The sequence below is a fragment of the Aegilops tauschii genome, chromosome 1 (genome assembly GCF_002575655.3).
Source record: "Aegilops tauschii subsp. strangulata cultivar AL8/78 chromosome 1, Aet v6.0, whole genome shotgun sequence".
NCBI classification, from domain to species: domain Eukaryota; kingdom Viridiplantae; phylum Streptophyta; class Magnoliopsida; order Poales; family Poaceae; genus Aegilops; species Aegilops tauschii.
This window is the reverse complement of record NC_053035.3, coordinates 68,290,087-68,303,363: the sequence shown is the minus strand read 5'-3', so window position 1 is coordinate 68,303,363 and position 13,277 is coordinate 68,290,087. Positions and strand designations below refer to the sequence as shown.

Sequence of the window (13,277 nt, the reverse complement as noted above, 5' to 3'; positions counted from 1 at the left end):
GGCCATGGCCAGGGGGCGGGTCATGGCGTCGGACGTTACTTGAGCCGGTCGCTGAGACCATGTGCCTGCTGTAACTCGGGCTCCGGCCTGGGCGAGGGGTCGAGTGGATCCTGTCCCGGCTGTAGGAGTACGCCTCTTGCTGTGCCAGTGCTGTCTGAAGGAGTTCCCTGACCCGGCGGGTTTCAATAGCCGTCGGAGAGTCGCCGTCAACTGGGAGAGCCGCCAGCCGTGCTGCCGCAGCGACCATGTTCTCCAGCGGGTTATTATAATGACCCGGGGGTATTGGCACGTACTGAGGCGGGGCAGGGGGCATCTGGGGAGGCCCCATTACTTGTGGCTAAATAGGGGTCCCCGACCCGGGCACTATGACCCCTGGCGGGTTACTAGACCCTGCACCTGGCGTGTTGAAGAGGTTGCGTGGGTCATAAACCGGAGGGAGTCGAGATTGGGCCTTTTGATGCCTCCTTCTCAGGACCTCATTGGCCGCGTTTTGATCCATCGTGAGCCGGAAGGACTGCGCTTGAATCAACTGGGTTTGGGCATCGAGAGCCGCCCGCTCCGTAGTCATCCTGATCCCTTTCGCTGCCAGATCCTCCTTAGCCTTCACTAGATCCAATTTTAACTGTGCCACCTCCGCATCATGCTGAGCTTGATCCGCTGGGTCAACCGTGGCGGTTAACAGGGCCGTCATCTTGTCCGTGAGATCCATTAGCACCTGAGCCGGCGAGGGCACCGGGTTTCCCGCCCCAGCAACAGGGTTCTGAACAGGCTGTGCACCGGCCATAAAGACCCCAACTGACTTGGCGGCTCAAACGGGTCCGGAATACTGTCACCATCGGAATAACCCATGAGCCGACCATCTTGAAGTTGGTACAACGAGTTTGACTCATGGGTGGACGACTCGCCGTCAGAGCCGGCGGCCGTCTCATCACCAGACCCAGATCGATCAGAGAGCCCTCCATGGGCGCATCCCACAAAGGCATGCCTTACGGCAGGCCGGGCCCGGGCGGGTCGTGCACGCTGAGCCGTCTCGATGAGATCGGCGCAGAGATCCGGCTCAGGGCCCAGCTCACCAATCTTGCCGATGAAAACATGAATTCCGCCGAAGGGGACCCGGTACCCGTACTCAATTGAGCCGGCGTCGGGGCCCCAGCTTGCATCGTCGATGTAGAGCTTGCCGCGACGACTCTTGGTCATCCGGCCCACAGCGTATCCCTTGAGCCCTTCGAAGCTGCCCTTCAAGAACTCAAATCCACCGTGCGCGGGCCCCACGGTGGGCGCCAACTGTCGTGGAATTGTCACGGCAGATGTCCTCGAGCTAGGACTTAGTTGTGGAGCCATCGCAACTAGGAAGCTTGAAGGGGTTAAGTGGGACAAGGAACACGAGGGGTTATACTGGTTCGGCCCCTTACGGTGAAGGTAAAAGCCTACGTCTAGTTTGAGGTGGTATTGATTAGGGTTTCGATGACCAGGGAGCTTAACTGCTATGCCTGGCTCTCGATGAGATTGTTCTTGTCCCTAAACCGCTGCCGGGTCGTCCCTTTATATAGGGAGGCTGACGCCCAGCAGCTCTCAGAGTCCCGGCCGGCTCATAAGAGTGTCCGGCTCGGACTCTCAACTATTCTTGCCTTACACTACAAGTTCTACCATAATAATGATTGTAACTACGGGCCTTAGGCCATATCCGGGTCCTAAGCCCATCTTTGGCCCACCGTCTTCAGGCTTGGCGCCGGGCTTCTGGCAATGACCATATGAGTAACCCGGCCCCTCCTGGCGGGTGACTCTAAGGTCTATATCCTCAACACTTCTGGTTGGGGTTAACTCATGGTGAGAACAAAGTTCACTGGGTAGCATGGGACAAGATGTATCTTCCAAAACGAGATGGTGGCATGGGCTTCAGGAACTTTGAGGCTTTCAACCAAGCCTTGTTAGCTAAGCAAGCGTGGAGGCTGCTGTAAGTGCCTGACTCGCTCGTCACCAGGCTTCTACGGGCTCGGTACTATAAGGATCCCTCTATCATGCAGGCTACGTGCCCCTCAAACGGATCATACACCTTTCGGAGTATCCTATTTGGTCGTGACTTGCTGAAAGAGGGGCTGGTTTGGCGAGTTGGCGATGGGGCTGATATCTTAATTCACCATGATAACTGGATTCCTCGGAAGGGTTCTATGCGGCCGCTAGGACAAATCTTCATGAATGGAATCACTAGGGTGGCGGACCTGCTCTCGGAAGGTGGTGATGGCTGGGATCATGCAACTGTTGATGCAATGTTTTCTGCTGATGATGCTGAAGATATTAAGCAAATTCCGGTCGGTGGACATGGGGCTCATGATCTCCTAGCTTGGAACTTTACAAAATCTGGGGAGTTCAATGTTCGTTCGGCCTATCATCTTGCTATGAGCTTACGGCGTGCGAAAGCTGGCCGACCAGAAGGTTCATCGTCGGTACACACCCACAGGAATTGGCTGGCTTTGTGGAATACCCATGTCCCAAACAAAGTTAAAATTCATGTATGGAGACTACTGTCTAATGGGCTAGCCACCGGGTTAGAGTTGCATCGCCTGCGCATTAAGCCAGGCGTTTTCTGCGCGGCGTGTGGGAGGGAAGAGACACTGGTCCATCGCTTCTGGGCTGTCCACACTCGAAGGTTTTCTGGCAAGAATTAGCTAAGAGAAGGAGCATTCATGCTTTGGTCCCGCCTGCTGAGATTGAATCAAACCATGCACTGGGATAGTGGCTTCGGTCCTGGATAGGTGAGGCGCAGGAGGAGCAGAAAGAGATGCTCTTTCAGGGAGCCTATGGCCTTTGGCTGGCTAGGAATGCTACGAGGGAGGGCGTCCGGATCCAAGATGCGATTGAAGTTGCTGCCTCGGTCTCCCGCTTCATGGACGAGTGGAGTAATGCGGTGCCAAAGAAGCTTCGGTCCTCCTCAGCGCCTCCTGTGGACAAGTGGTGTCCGCCGGAGCAAGGATGGACCAAGGAGAATGTGGATGGAGCGGTAGGTAGGAGCTCGGGTGATGGAGGGGGCAGGGTTGTGTTTCGCGACCACGCAGGAGCCTTTCGTGGTGCCCTCGCTCATCTCTTTCCTCAAGTGACAAAACCTGAAGTGGCAGAGCTTATGGCATGTCGAAAAGCCTTGCAGGTTGGGCGGGAACTTCACTTCTAGAGGCTACATGTGGAGATGGATAGCAAAGAGGCTGTGTGCATGATCAACGATGCGAGGAAAAACCTCTCGATGGTGGGCACTATTGTGGAGGACATTAAGTCGCTAATGCGTTGCTGGCAGGATTGCAAGGTTACTTGGAGAAGAAGATCAGCAAATAAGGCTGCTCACACTCTAGCTAGACTAGCCGTAGGTGATGGTGTGTGTATGGTTTGACGATCGTCGCCTCCTGATTGTATTCTAAGTGTAATCGCGGACGAAGTCTCGGACTTTGCTTAAATAAAGTAGATGTTTACCCTAAATTTTTTTTCTTTAATATCTGACCTACCAAACCTATCACACGTAGTGCCTACACTTGTCGCGTAAGTGCTCCAAACTGAGCCAATGCTCAGCCTGTCATGGTCCTTCAACAACTGTGTACATGTTGCGTATGGGACTTTGAAGTAGGAGCACACCTGCTGTAGCATGGTCTGCCTGAAATATGTAGTTTGAAAGCCCGCAGAATTCCACTAAAAATCAGCCACAGTGGATCTTTTCTCCATTTTGGTAAGACTACAGAATTGAAGACTGAAGACTGTTTTTTGAATTCTACAGTATAGAGAGCAAAGTAACCTAACCTAAACAGGAGATTGGCCTAAAATAACTATGATGCTATAAATTTGATGAGTTACAAAAATTAGGGGAAGGTCTAGAGATGCTCTTACCAATTGAAGTGGGGGATAGTAGTTCAAGTATAGTTCAAAATTATTTAATGCATACAGTTTATAAGGTCACTTAGGACACACATTTTCATAGCCGTTCAAAGGCCACCATTTCATAATCGTTCCTATACCAATAATATGTAGCCGATCTAAGGCAAGTCATCCGAGTTGAAGTTATGTGATATTTAAACCTATAAGGTTCCGGGAAGACTCGTTCCCACGGTTGTCCCTCGATCGCATGCATTCTTGCCCGTTGGATGCTGGTCAATTCGGTCTTCTACTTCGTTTCAGCCGCTGGATCTTCGCTCCTCATTTTCACCACGCGGTAAGCTCGCATTGACCAATGACGGGTGGGCTCTCGCAGTATGCTGGTTGGCTGGGTCAACCGTTTCGAGGTGCGTGTGCGCCCTCTCCCTGCACGCCGCGTGCACGTCGCGCCGTTTGCGGAAGAGCGTGCGGTGGTAAAATTGACAAATTTGACCTATAGACGAAATCAAATTACAGAATGAACTGCCCGTAAAACTATTTCACGCGGCTGACCTTTTTGTGTGATGCCCGACACGAAAGCGTCACACTACACTGTGCAACGCCTCATATATAGGCGCTACACGCCTGGCCAGCATCGCATCCGTGTGATCCGAAAATTACTAAGTCAGTGTGCATCGCCTAGCTTCTAGGCGTTGCACTAGTGGTTGCTTCATTTTATAGTGCAACCACTAGTGCAGCGCCTGAGAGCTAGGCGCCACACTATACAGTGCAGCGCCTAGCTCTTAGGTTCTGCACAATGACTTAGCAATTTTTAGGCAGTCTGGGGTGCAACGCTGGCCAGACGTGTAGCGCCTATCTGTGAGGCGTTGCACAGTATAGTGTGGCGCCTTCATGTCGGGCGTCACACAAAAAGGTCAGCCGCGTGAAATAGTTTCACGGACAGTTCATTATGTGATTTGATTTCGTCCACAGTTCAAATTTGTCAAATTTGCCGCGTGCGGCAGCCGCGGATGGTTTCCTTTGTTGCGTGAGCGCCTGCGTCTTTCGCTGCAGGTGGGCTCTATTTTGGTCTGGTCCCATTTGTCTGTCATTCATGCGTGCTGCATTGCATCTCATCTACATCTAGAGAGAGGCTGGGCTGACCGATGCATGTGCGCGTGGGGCCTGGCTGACCGATGCATCGTGCGCGAGTCGTGCGTGCCTCACCTTCGTCTGCGGTTGGAGAGAGGAGGTGGACTGGCAAAATATCTCGAGTCAATTACACCGGTGGTGCTTGAACTTGGCGTAAACGGTCACTTTGGTGCTAGAACTTGTGACATACATTGAACTGGTGCAATAACTTGGCTCGGGTGTGCAAATACAGTGCTAACCGCACTTGGATACGAAATCAACGCTGACTTGGCCGCCAGCGTGGCGTGGGGCCCTTTGTCAAAGACTAGAAGTGCGTGGCCTGTTTTTTTCTTTTTGCAGAAAAACCTCGATTTTTTTTCTCACAAAAAAGACCCTGTCCACGTGGTAGATGGTATTTTATTTTGTTTGCTGTATGACAGGTGAGTCCCGACGTGAAAATTAAAAGGAAAAATGTTTTTTTGGCGGGAATTAGAATATGTTAGACTCCTACACTCCAACACGTGACTTTTTTTTTAGAATTCAACACGACAACCTACTGTTAGGGCGCTCGTGCTCATAGCCACAGCATCAATTACATTCGGATGTCTAACAAGGATAACAACTGTTAATGTAGTATAAGGAAGATATGCAGCCCATTTGCACGCGCTAATTCTTTTTGAAATATTTGTGAAATGTAAGTAATTAAAATAATGTTCAAATATTTATTTTTTATAAGTGTTAGACATACAAACAATGATTAGTAGATAAAAATATTTAAACATACACACATCTATTATATAAAATTGTTTATTAAATATGGACATTTAAAATGTTTATTTAATAGAAAAATATACATGTGCTGCTTATATTTAATATTCAAATTGATGAATACAAAAATTTATCTGAAGTTGTGAAGATTGAATGGTGTAGCAGCCAGACTGTGACATGGGCAAGGGTCGCACGTTCGAGACGTGGAGGCCTCCGTTTTTTCTTGTTAACAATTCTCAGTATGTACACACGGGGCCCACCGGCTATAAAGTCGAAAAAAATGAAATGCTATCTTCCAACGTTGACAGGGCTTTTTTTTGGGAAAATAATAATTCAAGGGGGTTTATGCAAAAAACTGGCCACACGCCCTCCTGTCTGCCTTCGGGTCACTTACGGCGGGACCCATGCCATGTTGGCGCGCCTAATCAGCGGCTCGGGTGTACACAGCCAAGGTTTGCACCGTATTTGCACGTCCGAGCCAACTTGTTACACCAGTTCGATGTATGCCGCAAGTTCTAGCACCAAAGTAACCGTTTGTGCCAAGTTCCAAGCACCACCGGTGTAATTGACTCAAATATCTCACGAGCCTTGGTCGCCTCCGGTTTCCCTTCCCCGTATCCAATCTCTTGACCTACCGCCGCCGCCGCCTCCTCTCGCTTCTGATGCTGCCGCTCCGATGAAGATTACCACGCCGCTGTTGCTTAGATCCCTGGAGAAGGGGAACAGCAGCTGCGCCAAGCGGCATGCCTCGTCCGAGCCGCATGGTGGCCGACACATCGGCGCTTTCATGGCCGGTCCTGGGCGGTGCCTCGTCAGCGTTGTGGATGGCTTGGGCAGCGCCTTGGCATCCAAGAGGGGCGAAGTGGGCCGGCCAGCATGCGTGGGGTGCAAAGGCCACGAGCAGGAAGGAGATGCGCTGGAGGTGATGGAGGAGGAAGTTGGAGGAGGCATCAGCGTCCATGGCGACGCCGCCACGGGACCCCCCGTGCACACCTCAGCGTCCATGGCAGCGCCGCCATGGGACCCCCCTGCACACCTCGGCATGCCTCGTCCGTGCCACATGGTGGCCGAGATGCGGCCGCCCATGCTCTGCCGGCGCCGTCTCATCCTCTTCATCAAGAGGAGGCATCTCTGCCGGACGCCCGGACCACGCCTCCCCATCTACCGCACTGTAATGGCCACCTCCTGGATGAGGTATAGCGCTGTGTTGACCGTCCTCTGCTGCCCTGGTTCCTAACCTCTGCTCCTGCCGAGGTCGGCTGTTCGTCGAGGCATAAAGACACCTCAGTTTTCTTTTCTTTTTCCCTATTTCTGTTCTTGCATTTGTTTCTTCTTCTTGGACCTCTCTGTATGCTGCTTTAATCTTGTTAATGTATCTGTAGTTACTGATAAAGTACTCATCAGGCTTAGATTCAATTTTATGGGATTGCAGGCTGAGGTGAGCATCATGACGACCCGTGGCTGATACAGAGAGCTCCTCGAACGGGAAGTAGCAGTGCTGGAAGAACTTGAAGATGAGCAGGTCAATTTTGGCATGTCCAGTTAGTTCAGGTAACCTTTGCATCTTTACATGTCTTTGCCTTACTGCCATTTTATTTTTGCTGCGTTGCTATTTGGTTCCGAAGTCATGCCTTCGCCTTACTGTCGTGCTGATACTGGATGCCACATTGAGGAATATTGGGATCACAACTTAACTTAAATTAGCAATATAGTGTCAATGGGCGTCATCTGAACCTAATGAGATGTTGTTTACTAAAGAACAACCCCTTGCTACTTGCACAGTACGTGAAAAAACACCCTAAATAGATTGAAGAAATCATACTTGACTGTGATTGCATTTAGTTGATGCTTACGTGTATTTCCCATCAGTAGACCAAGTGGGTACTGGGTAATCTTCTATATTTCAAGTCCAAGCTTTCTATGCATTTTTCTATCTTTTTTTTGCATATCTTAGTGATCACCTGTAGGGCTGAATTATGCCATTGTTGATGGTGCACAGGTCTATTGCTTGGTAAATCTGGAAAATACGTCTAAACTATCTTTTAATCTGCCTATAGTGTAATGCTACGATTATATATATGGATACATCATATCGATATGTCAAGAGACCTAAAGCCTTAAGAGTTAAAGTGACAAACTGGGACTGATGTCATAATTGCATATGGGCTTTGTTCAATTATTTTCTTGCCTAGAACGATGATGTTTGCAGATGGGCTTTGTTCAGTCATAAGAGCTTATCGGTTCAGCTGGCATAATTTTGTTTCTTCAGTGTACTGTTTCTGAGGAAAAAAATTATTTTGTTTCCTGTTTAGGTGAATTCATGGCCAAGATGGACGGATTTCTGTTGTGTGGGCTGGAGGTTCTTGAGGTAGGGCACCAGCACCAACTAAGCTTCCATTCTGGTAAAATGTATGACATGCTTGATGAGCATGCATATCTATGGTTTTGTGGACACTGATTTAGTTCCATGCCAGTTTATTTCCAGCGGTTGGTCTGCTTCTTTATAGAGATTTTTATTACTAAAATAAATTAGAAACTGAATGTATACTGCTTTCACCTTCAGTTTGAACATGACATTGTCTTATTTGTGACATAGGTGGAAATTAGCAACCAGGCTATAGTCGGTGCATGGATGACCAAGTTTACTTATTACTTTATGAAGATGATGATTCCTAAATGGAATTAGGAGCTAGGTCCAGCATGTTGATTGTGCTTCAAGGTACAGTTGTTTGTACCTTATAAAACTAATGCTTTTTATTGGTGGTGCATCTTGACCGAAAGCTTGATTCATAGATAGCTTCTCTTTGGCCATGTGATTATTTGAAGATTTTTGCTCTATGTTGTTGTTTCCCTTGATTAGGTTCAGAAGATGATTGCAGCAATTAGTCCAATTAATATTTTGTTCATATGCTTTGAATAAAACTGTGTTCAGAGATCATGTTGTATGCACTTAGGGTACATCCAATCATTTTTGCAGGTTGAAACACGAGAAGAACTATCTTGCCTGCCTGAAATTGACAGGAGCTTAGTCTGAATGTCGAAGAAATACTGGAATGTAGGATGGAAAGGTTAGCATGCTTACTCCATGTAATAATTTCAGAACTACTGTGTTATAGTAATGTATTTAGCTAAACCTTTCATTCGGCATATCCATAACTCAACCAGTTTATGCATGATGATTTAGGGCGTATTTATTTCCAAAGCAAACAAACTACTGGTCTTCGCTGGGTAAGGATAGGTGTTTGGTACCGAAACAAAAATTTACTTTGTCGGGCTAACTAGCATGCATGGGATAGAGAATCTTGGCACACTCGGAAAACAATGTAACGTTGCAGCATGTCAACATCATGTTCTGAACCATTTTTAGTGGCTGAGAGAAGAAATAATTGTCCAGGCTCATAAGAAAGAGCTTTTCATTTCAGGCCATTGTTTCGACGAGCTGATGAACAACCTGGGTGTCTAATTTTATATGAGCCAGGGAAAGCAATTTTATACCTAACAGCTCTCCCCTGATTTGGATCTTTGCTGGCCGTTCGATCTTGCTCATTTTGGTCAATTGTGCCAGTTCGGTCGTCCGATCCTTGCATCGTGTTATCACCATGCCTATTTTATTCTCCTAACTTTGTCATGGATTAACATCATATTACTAATTTTTTGTGTTGAACTAACCAATTTAACAATCAAAATTGCTGGCCTTGCATCAACTGTTGTTGTTCTGCTAGCCATAGGCTGCCCCTCAGGTTCATAATTCTAAGCTTGGACCATGTGGCCCACCTTAACCAATGCAGGTTGATGACTCCGTGCGGTTGCTAGGGGCACAGGTTGTGCTGATAAAAGTCCATGAATTTTTTATTAGCATCATTATTTTTCAATTTGATCTATTGTTTTCTAGCTTTTCTTGTGTATCAACTTCCATATATGGTACTGTTTGTCAAGCATTACTATTGTTCTCACTTAGAATTTTTTCTTTTCTTCTTTGCTACTTTATATTTAGATGCTCAAGAAATTTGGGAAGTATCATAGTGGTTCGGGCCTTGGTGCTACATGAGACACAAGCACCTTCAAAGTACATGTGTGTATTATGGATATTAGTGCTTTTGCTCATTCTAATTTTTTACTTAAGGTGGTTACATTTTCTTACTTTTTTGCTGAAAAAGAGTGAATTCAGTCATGAACATGCATTGATATATTTATTGTTAGTTTATCTTCGTGTTATCGGTATGCTTTTGATGGCTGCAACCTGAACCAATTATATCACTATTCCCATCTTACTTAGTGGCATTGCTATGCTTCACAGTATACAATGTTTTGCATGCCAGTATAATTCATAAGTGGTTTTCGTATTTAGGTGTTATTAATATGGTGAGTGATTGAAGGGGAGGCATGAGGAGAAGAGCAGTCCAAAGGGCGGATGGAGCATGTCACTTGTTGATGTTCTTTCCATTTCCGGACAGAACAACTTTTCTATGATTTGGGTGTATGTTGATGTGTGAAAGTCAATCATTTGGATTCCCAACTAGACTATTGTGTGTGTTTAATGTTTTATTGTGCATTGATAAAATGTTTCACTGCCCGTGTTAGATGAAAGGACAACACGGCATAAGGGAGTTTGCCCTTTAGGAAGGTTCTTGTTTGCTGCTGTGATTAAAATTAGGAAATTTATATACCTATAGCAGGATAGTTGCTCAAGCTCAAGTCTTATGTAACATGTAACATCTGAACTATGTTTGTGCTAATAATTTTTTCCATTGAAAAAGGCCATGTTGCACAAGGTAGGTGTTTTGGGTTTTAATTCAGGGAGGTGACACCAATTATGCGTTTGATCTCCAAATGTGTTTGAACATAATTAAGTCGAGGAATCTTCGCGGTAAAGTTGTATGTCAACCTTGTGCCATTTTTTGGCTCTATGTTACCCGAACAAGACAACAAAATATGCATGCTACCCTAACTGGTTGCTAAAACCTACTTCTATAGCAAAGTCAAATATTTTCACAACACTTTGGGTTTGACATGGTCTTTGCACTTGCTCAAACATAAAGTTATTGAAAAATGCAAATATTTTCAACGCGCCCATGGTATCAAATTGTACTCTGCGCCATTTCGCTCAGAGATAAATTAAAATGTGTGTGTGCGCATCTCATTGTAGACGACAGTCTCCATTTCTTTCTATTAAAGGGGGTACATTTTGTTATCATATGTCCTTGCCCACAACTAAACCAACTAAAACATGGAAAAAAATTTCAACACACATGGATTCAGCGGGTATCTGCGCCATATGTCCTTGCAAAGTGAAACTCTTTTCATCGATAACATGGCTTTAGCGGGTCTCTGCGCCATTTGGCGCAACTAGTCAACTAGTTCTCAGAACAATTGGACAGAGATTGAAGGCTTCCAGTCCCCTGGTAAAACTGACAGCAGCTTTGTGCACATGGGAGAAATGTTGCCATGGTGCTCTTCTGATAAATCATACTCTATACTTACCGCTGAACTAACTAAATCTAGGTCACTGCCGATTACAAAAGAAGTTAGGTTACTATAGTAAGCGCTTCTATACTCTAATTCTGGATACTGTTGCTATGCACGGTACCATTTGGAGACCCTAGTGCTAAACTGGTATTGAGATCACATGGCTATTCTCGGTACCATTTCGACAACTACACTGAACCCTGACCAATGCCCTGTCTTTCTGGATGTTGAACTGCACTGAAGCAGAGTGCTCTTTTACCAAGAAACTTTATTCAAAAGAATCCAAAATTCCGGTGACTTCCGTGAGGACCAACATATTTACATTCAGTGAAAAAATAGTGACACCTCAACTCGATCCAAAAGGAAATAAGAGTTTAATTGTTTCAGCCAAATTCCTAAAAAAGTGATTGAATTTCTGTCAAATCCAGAAAACAGAACTGGCCCTTTTCGCTGAACAGGAAACCAAACATCGGTGTTTCCTAAATTTGGCCAAACCAAAGTTTAAGAATCCTTTCCCCTTTCCCCTAAATTTCAACAAAGTACAATAAATACTCCCTCCGTTCCTAAATATAAGTCTTTGTTGAGATTCCACTAGGTGGACTACATACGGAGCAAAATGAATGAATCTCCACTTAAAATACATCTATATGCATCCGTATGTGGTTCATAGTCTAAGCTCTACAAAGACTTACATTTAGGAATGGAGGGAGTAGCAGACATGGTAATTAAAACCTTGATGGAATTGGTCTCACAAACATGGAAGTGCATCTCAAAAATGAGGTACGGATAGGAGAAATAATTGGCACTACTGGAGACTGACATTATTTGTTGCCTATGGGGATATAGCATTAATAAGTCTCAGGTGAATGCGTCATTCTGAATAAAAAAAGGTACGCCATTTCCATTTTCGTAGAAATTGTATTTTGAAGGCAAGAAAGTGTGCCAACAATAAGCTCACCATGATTTGTGTACGAATTATGTGATGAAACAGGGGAAGACTTTTTTTTACCAAAGTGAGCCATCAAATATATTATTGAATGATGAACATGCCAGCATGATTCTCTGAAATTTATGGCACCGTATAATACAGGGATTAATTGTGTCCAGGGAAGGGAGCCAACAGTGCAAGGTATAAGATGGATTCTGCATAAGGAAACGCCCAAAACTTTCTACTCCCTCTGTCCCAAAATATAAGAACGTTTTTGATATTATGCTAGTGTAAAAAACGTTCTTATATGTTGGGATGGAGGGAGTAGTAGTTAGAATTGAAGGAAAAATCAATGTGAACATGGCATATCTGACGCTTTGCACCATCTCACTGCTATAGGCTAGCAAATCTACTGACTACTGGACGTGCACATATTTTGTACCTACAAATATGGGTGCATATTCATTTGATTATGCTAATTTTCTTAATTGACTGCAAAACCATAACATAGAAAACATACCTTGGAAACGGAGTTGGTTCAGTGCATATATGGCACCTGTATATGTTTCCTGTATATGTTTCCCTCTTTTAGTATTTTTCTCCAGCATATTTGGCATCCCATGTACCACCAGTCGGTAGTTGAGATAACCTCAGTGATTCTTATCTTCGAGCTTATAATATTGAGTCTGTGATGTAATGGAACTATAAGTTAGAGGCGCGCATGTAAACGAAGGCATTGATAGTGTAAGGTGAGTGGTCATTCTCTCTCCTCTCCTCTCCTGAGCTCCCCCGCTCCTCTCCGCGCCGGCGGCTACTCCGGCCCCGACGCCCATCCTCTCCCGCCGGTCTTCCACTCCGGAGCCGGTGTCCACCATGGCCGACCGGGTCTCGCTGTCTGGGGCTTCCTCGGAGTCGCCTTCGTCCGCTCGTCCGCCTTCCCCTCCGCCGCGGCCGCAGCTACGCTCCCTGCTCGTGGTGCCAGATGTGGTTGTTGCCACGCAAAATTGCAGCGCGACAACACGATAACCGTCGTACTTTCGTGACGACGAACGATTGCTTTCCGAGCAAAGCAACAAAGATCCCCTCTGTTTCGTAGAGGAGGGACGGCCGCTTTTCAGCGCAAAACGGCAAAGATGAACCAAACCCTAGGGCT

At 46.2% G+C, this 13,277-nt stretch overlaps 1 protein-coding gene across 7 annotated transcripts; it reads left to right on the top strand.

The window, feature by feature from the left end:
- Positions 1-6,299: 6,299 nt before the first annotated feature.
- On the top strand, positions 6,300-10,486 carry LOC109737708 (uncharacterized). 7 transcript variants are annotated; one of them, XM_073508423.1, is made up of 8 exons: positions 6,300-6,924; positions 7,163-7,281; positions 8,043-8,098; positions 8,327-8,449; positions 8,708-8,798; positions 9,153-9,551; positions 9,725-9,802; positions 10,079-10,486. In XM_073508423.1, the coding sequence occupies exons 1-2, from the start codon at positions 6,407-6,409 to the stop codon at positions 7,170-7,172; spliced, it is 528 nt and encodes a 175-aa protein (XP_073364524.1). In that variant the 5' UTR covers positions 6,300-6,406; the 3' UTR covers positions 7,173-7,281; positions 8,043-8,098; positions 8,327-8,449; positions 8,708-8,798; positions 9,153-9,551; positions 9,725-9,802; positions 10,079-10,486. The 7 variants fall into 7 exon arrangements, with proteins under 7 accessions (XP_073364524.1, XP_073364533.1, XP_073364543.1 ...); XM_073508432.1 differs by having other exon boundaries at positions 9,725-9,853; XM_073508442.1 differs by lacking the exon at positions 9,153-9,551.
- The last annotated feature ends 2,791 nt before the right edge of the window (positions 10,487-13,277 follow it).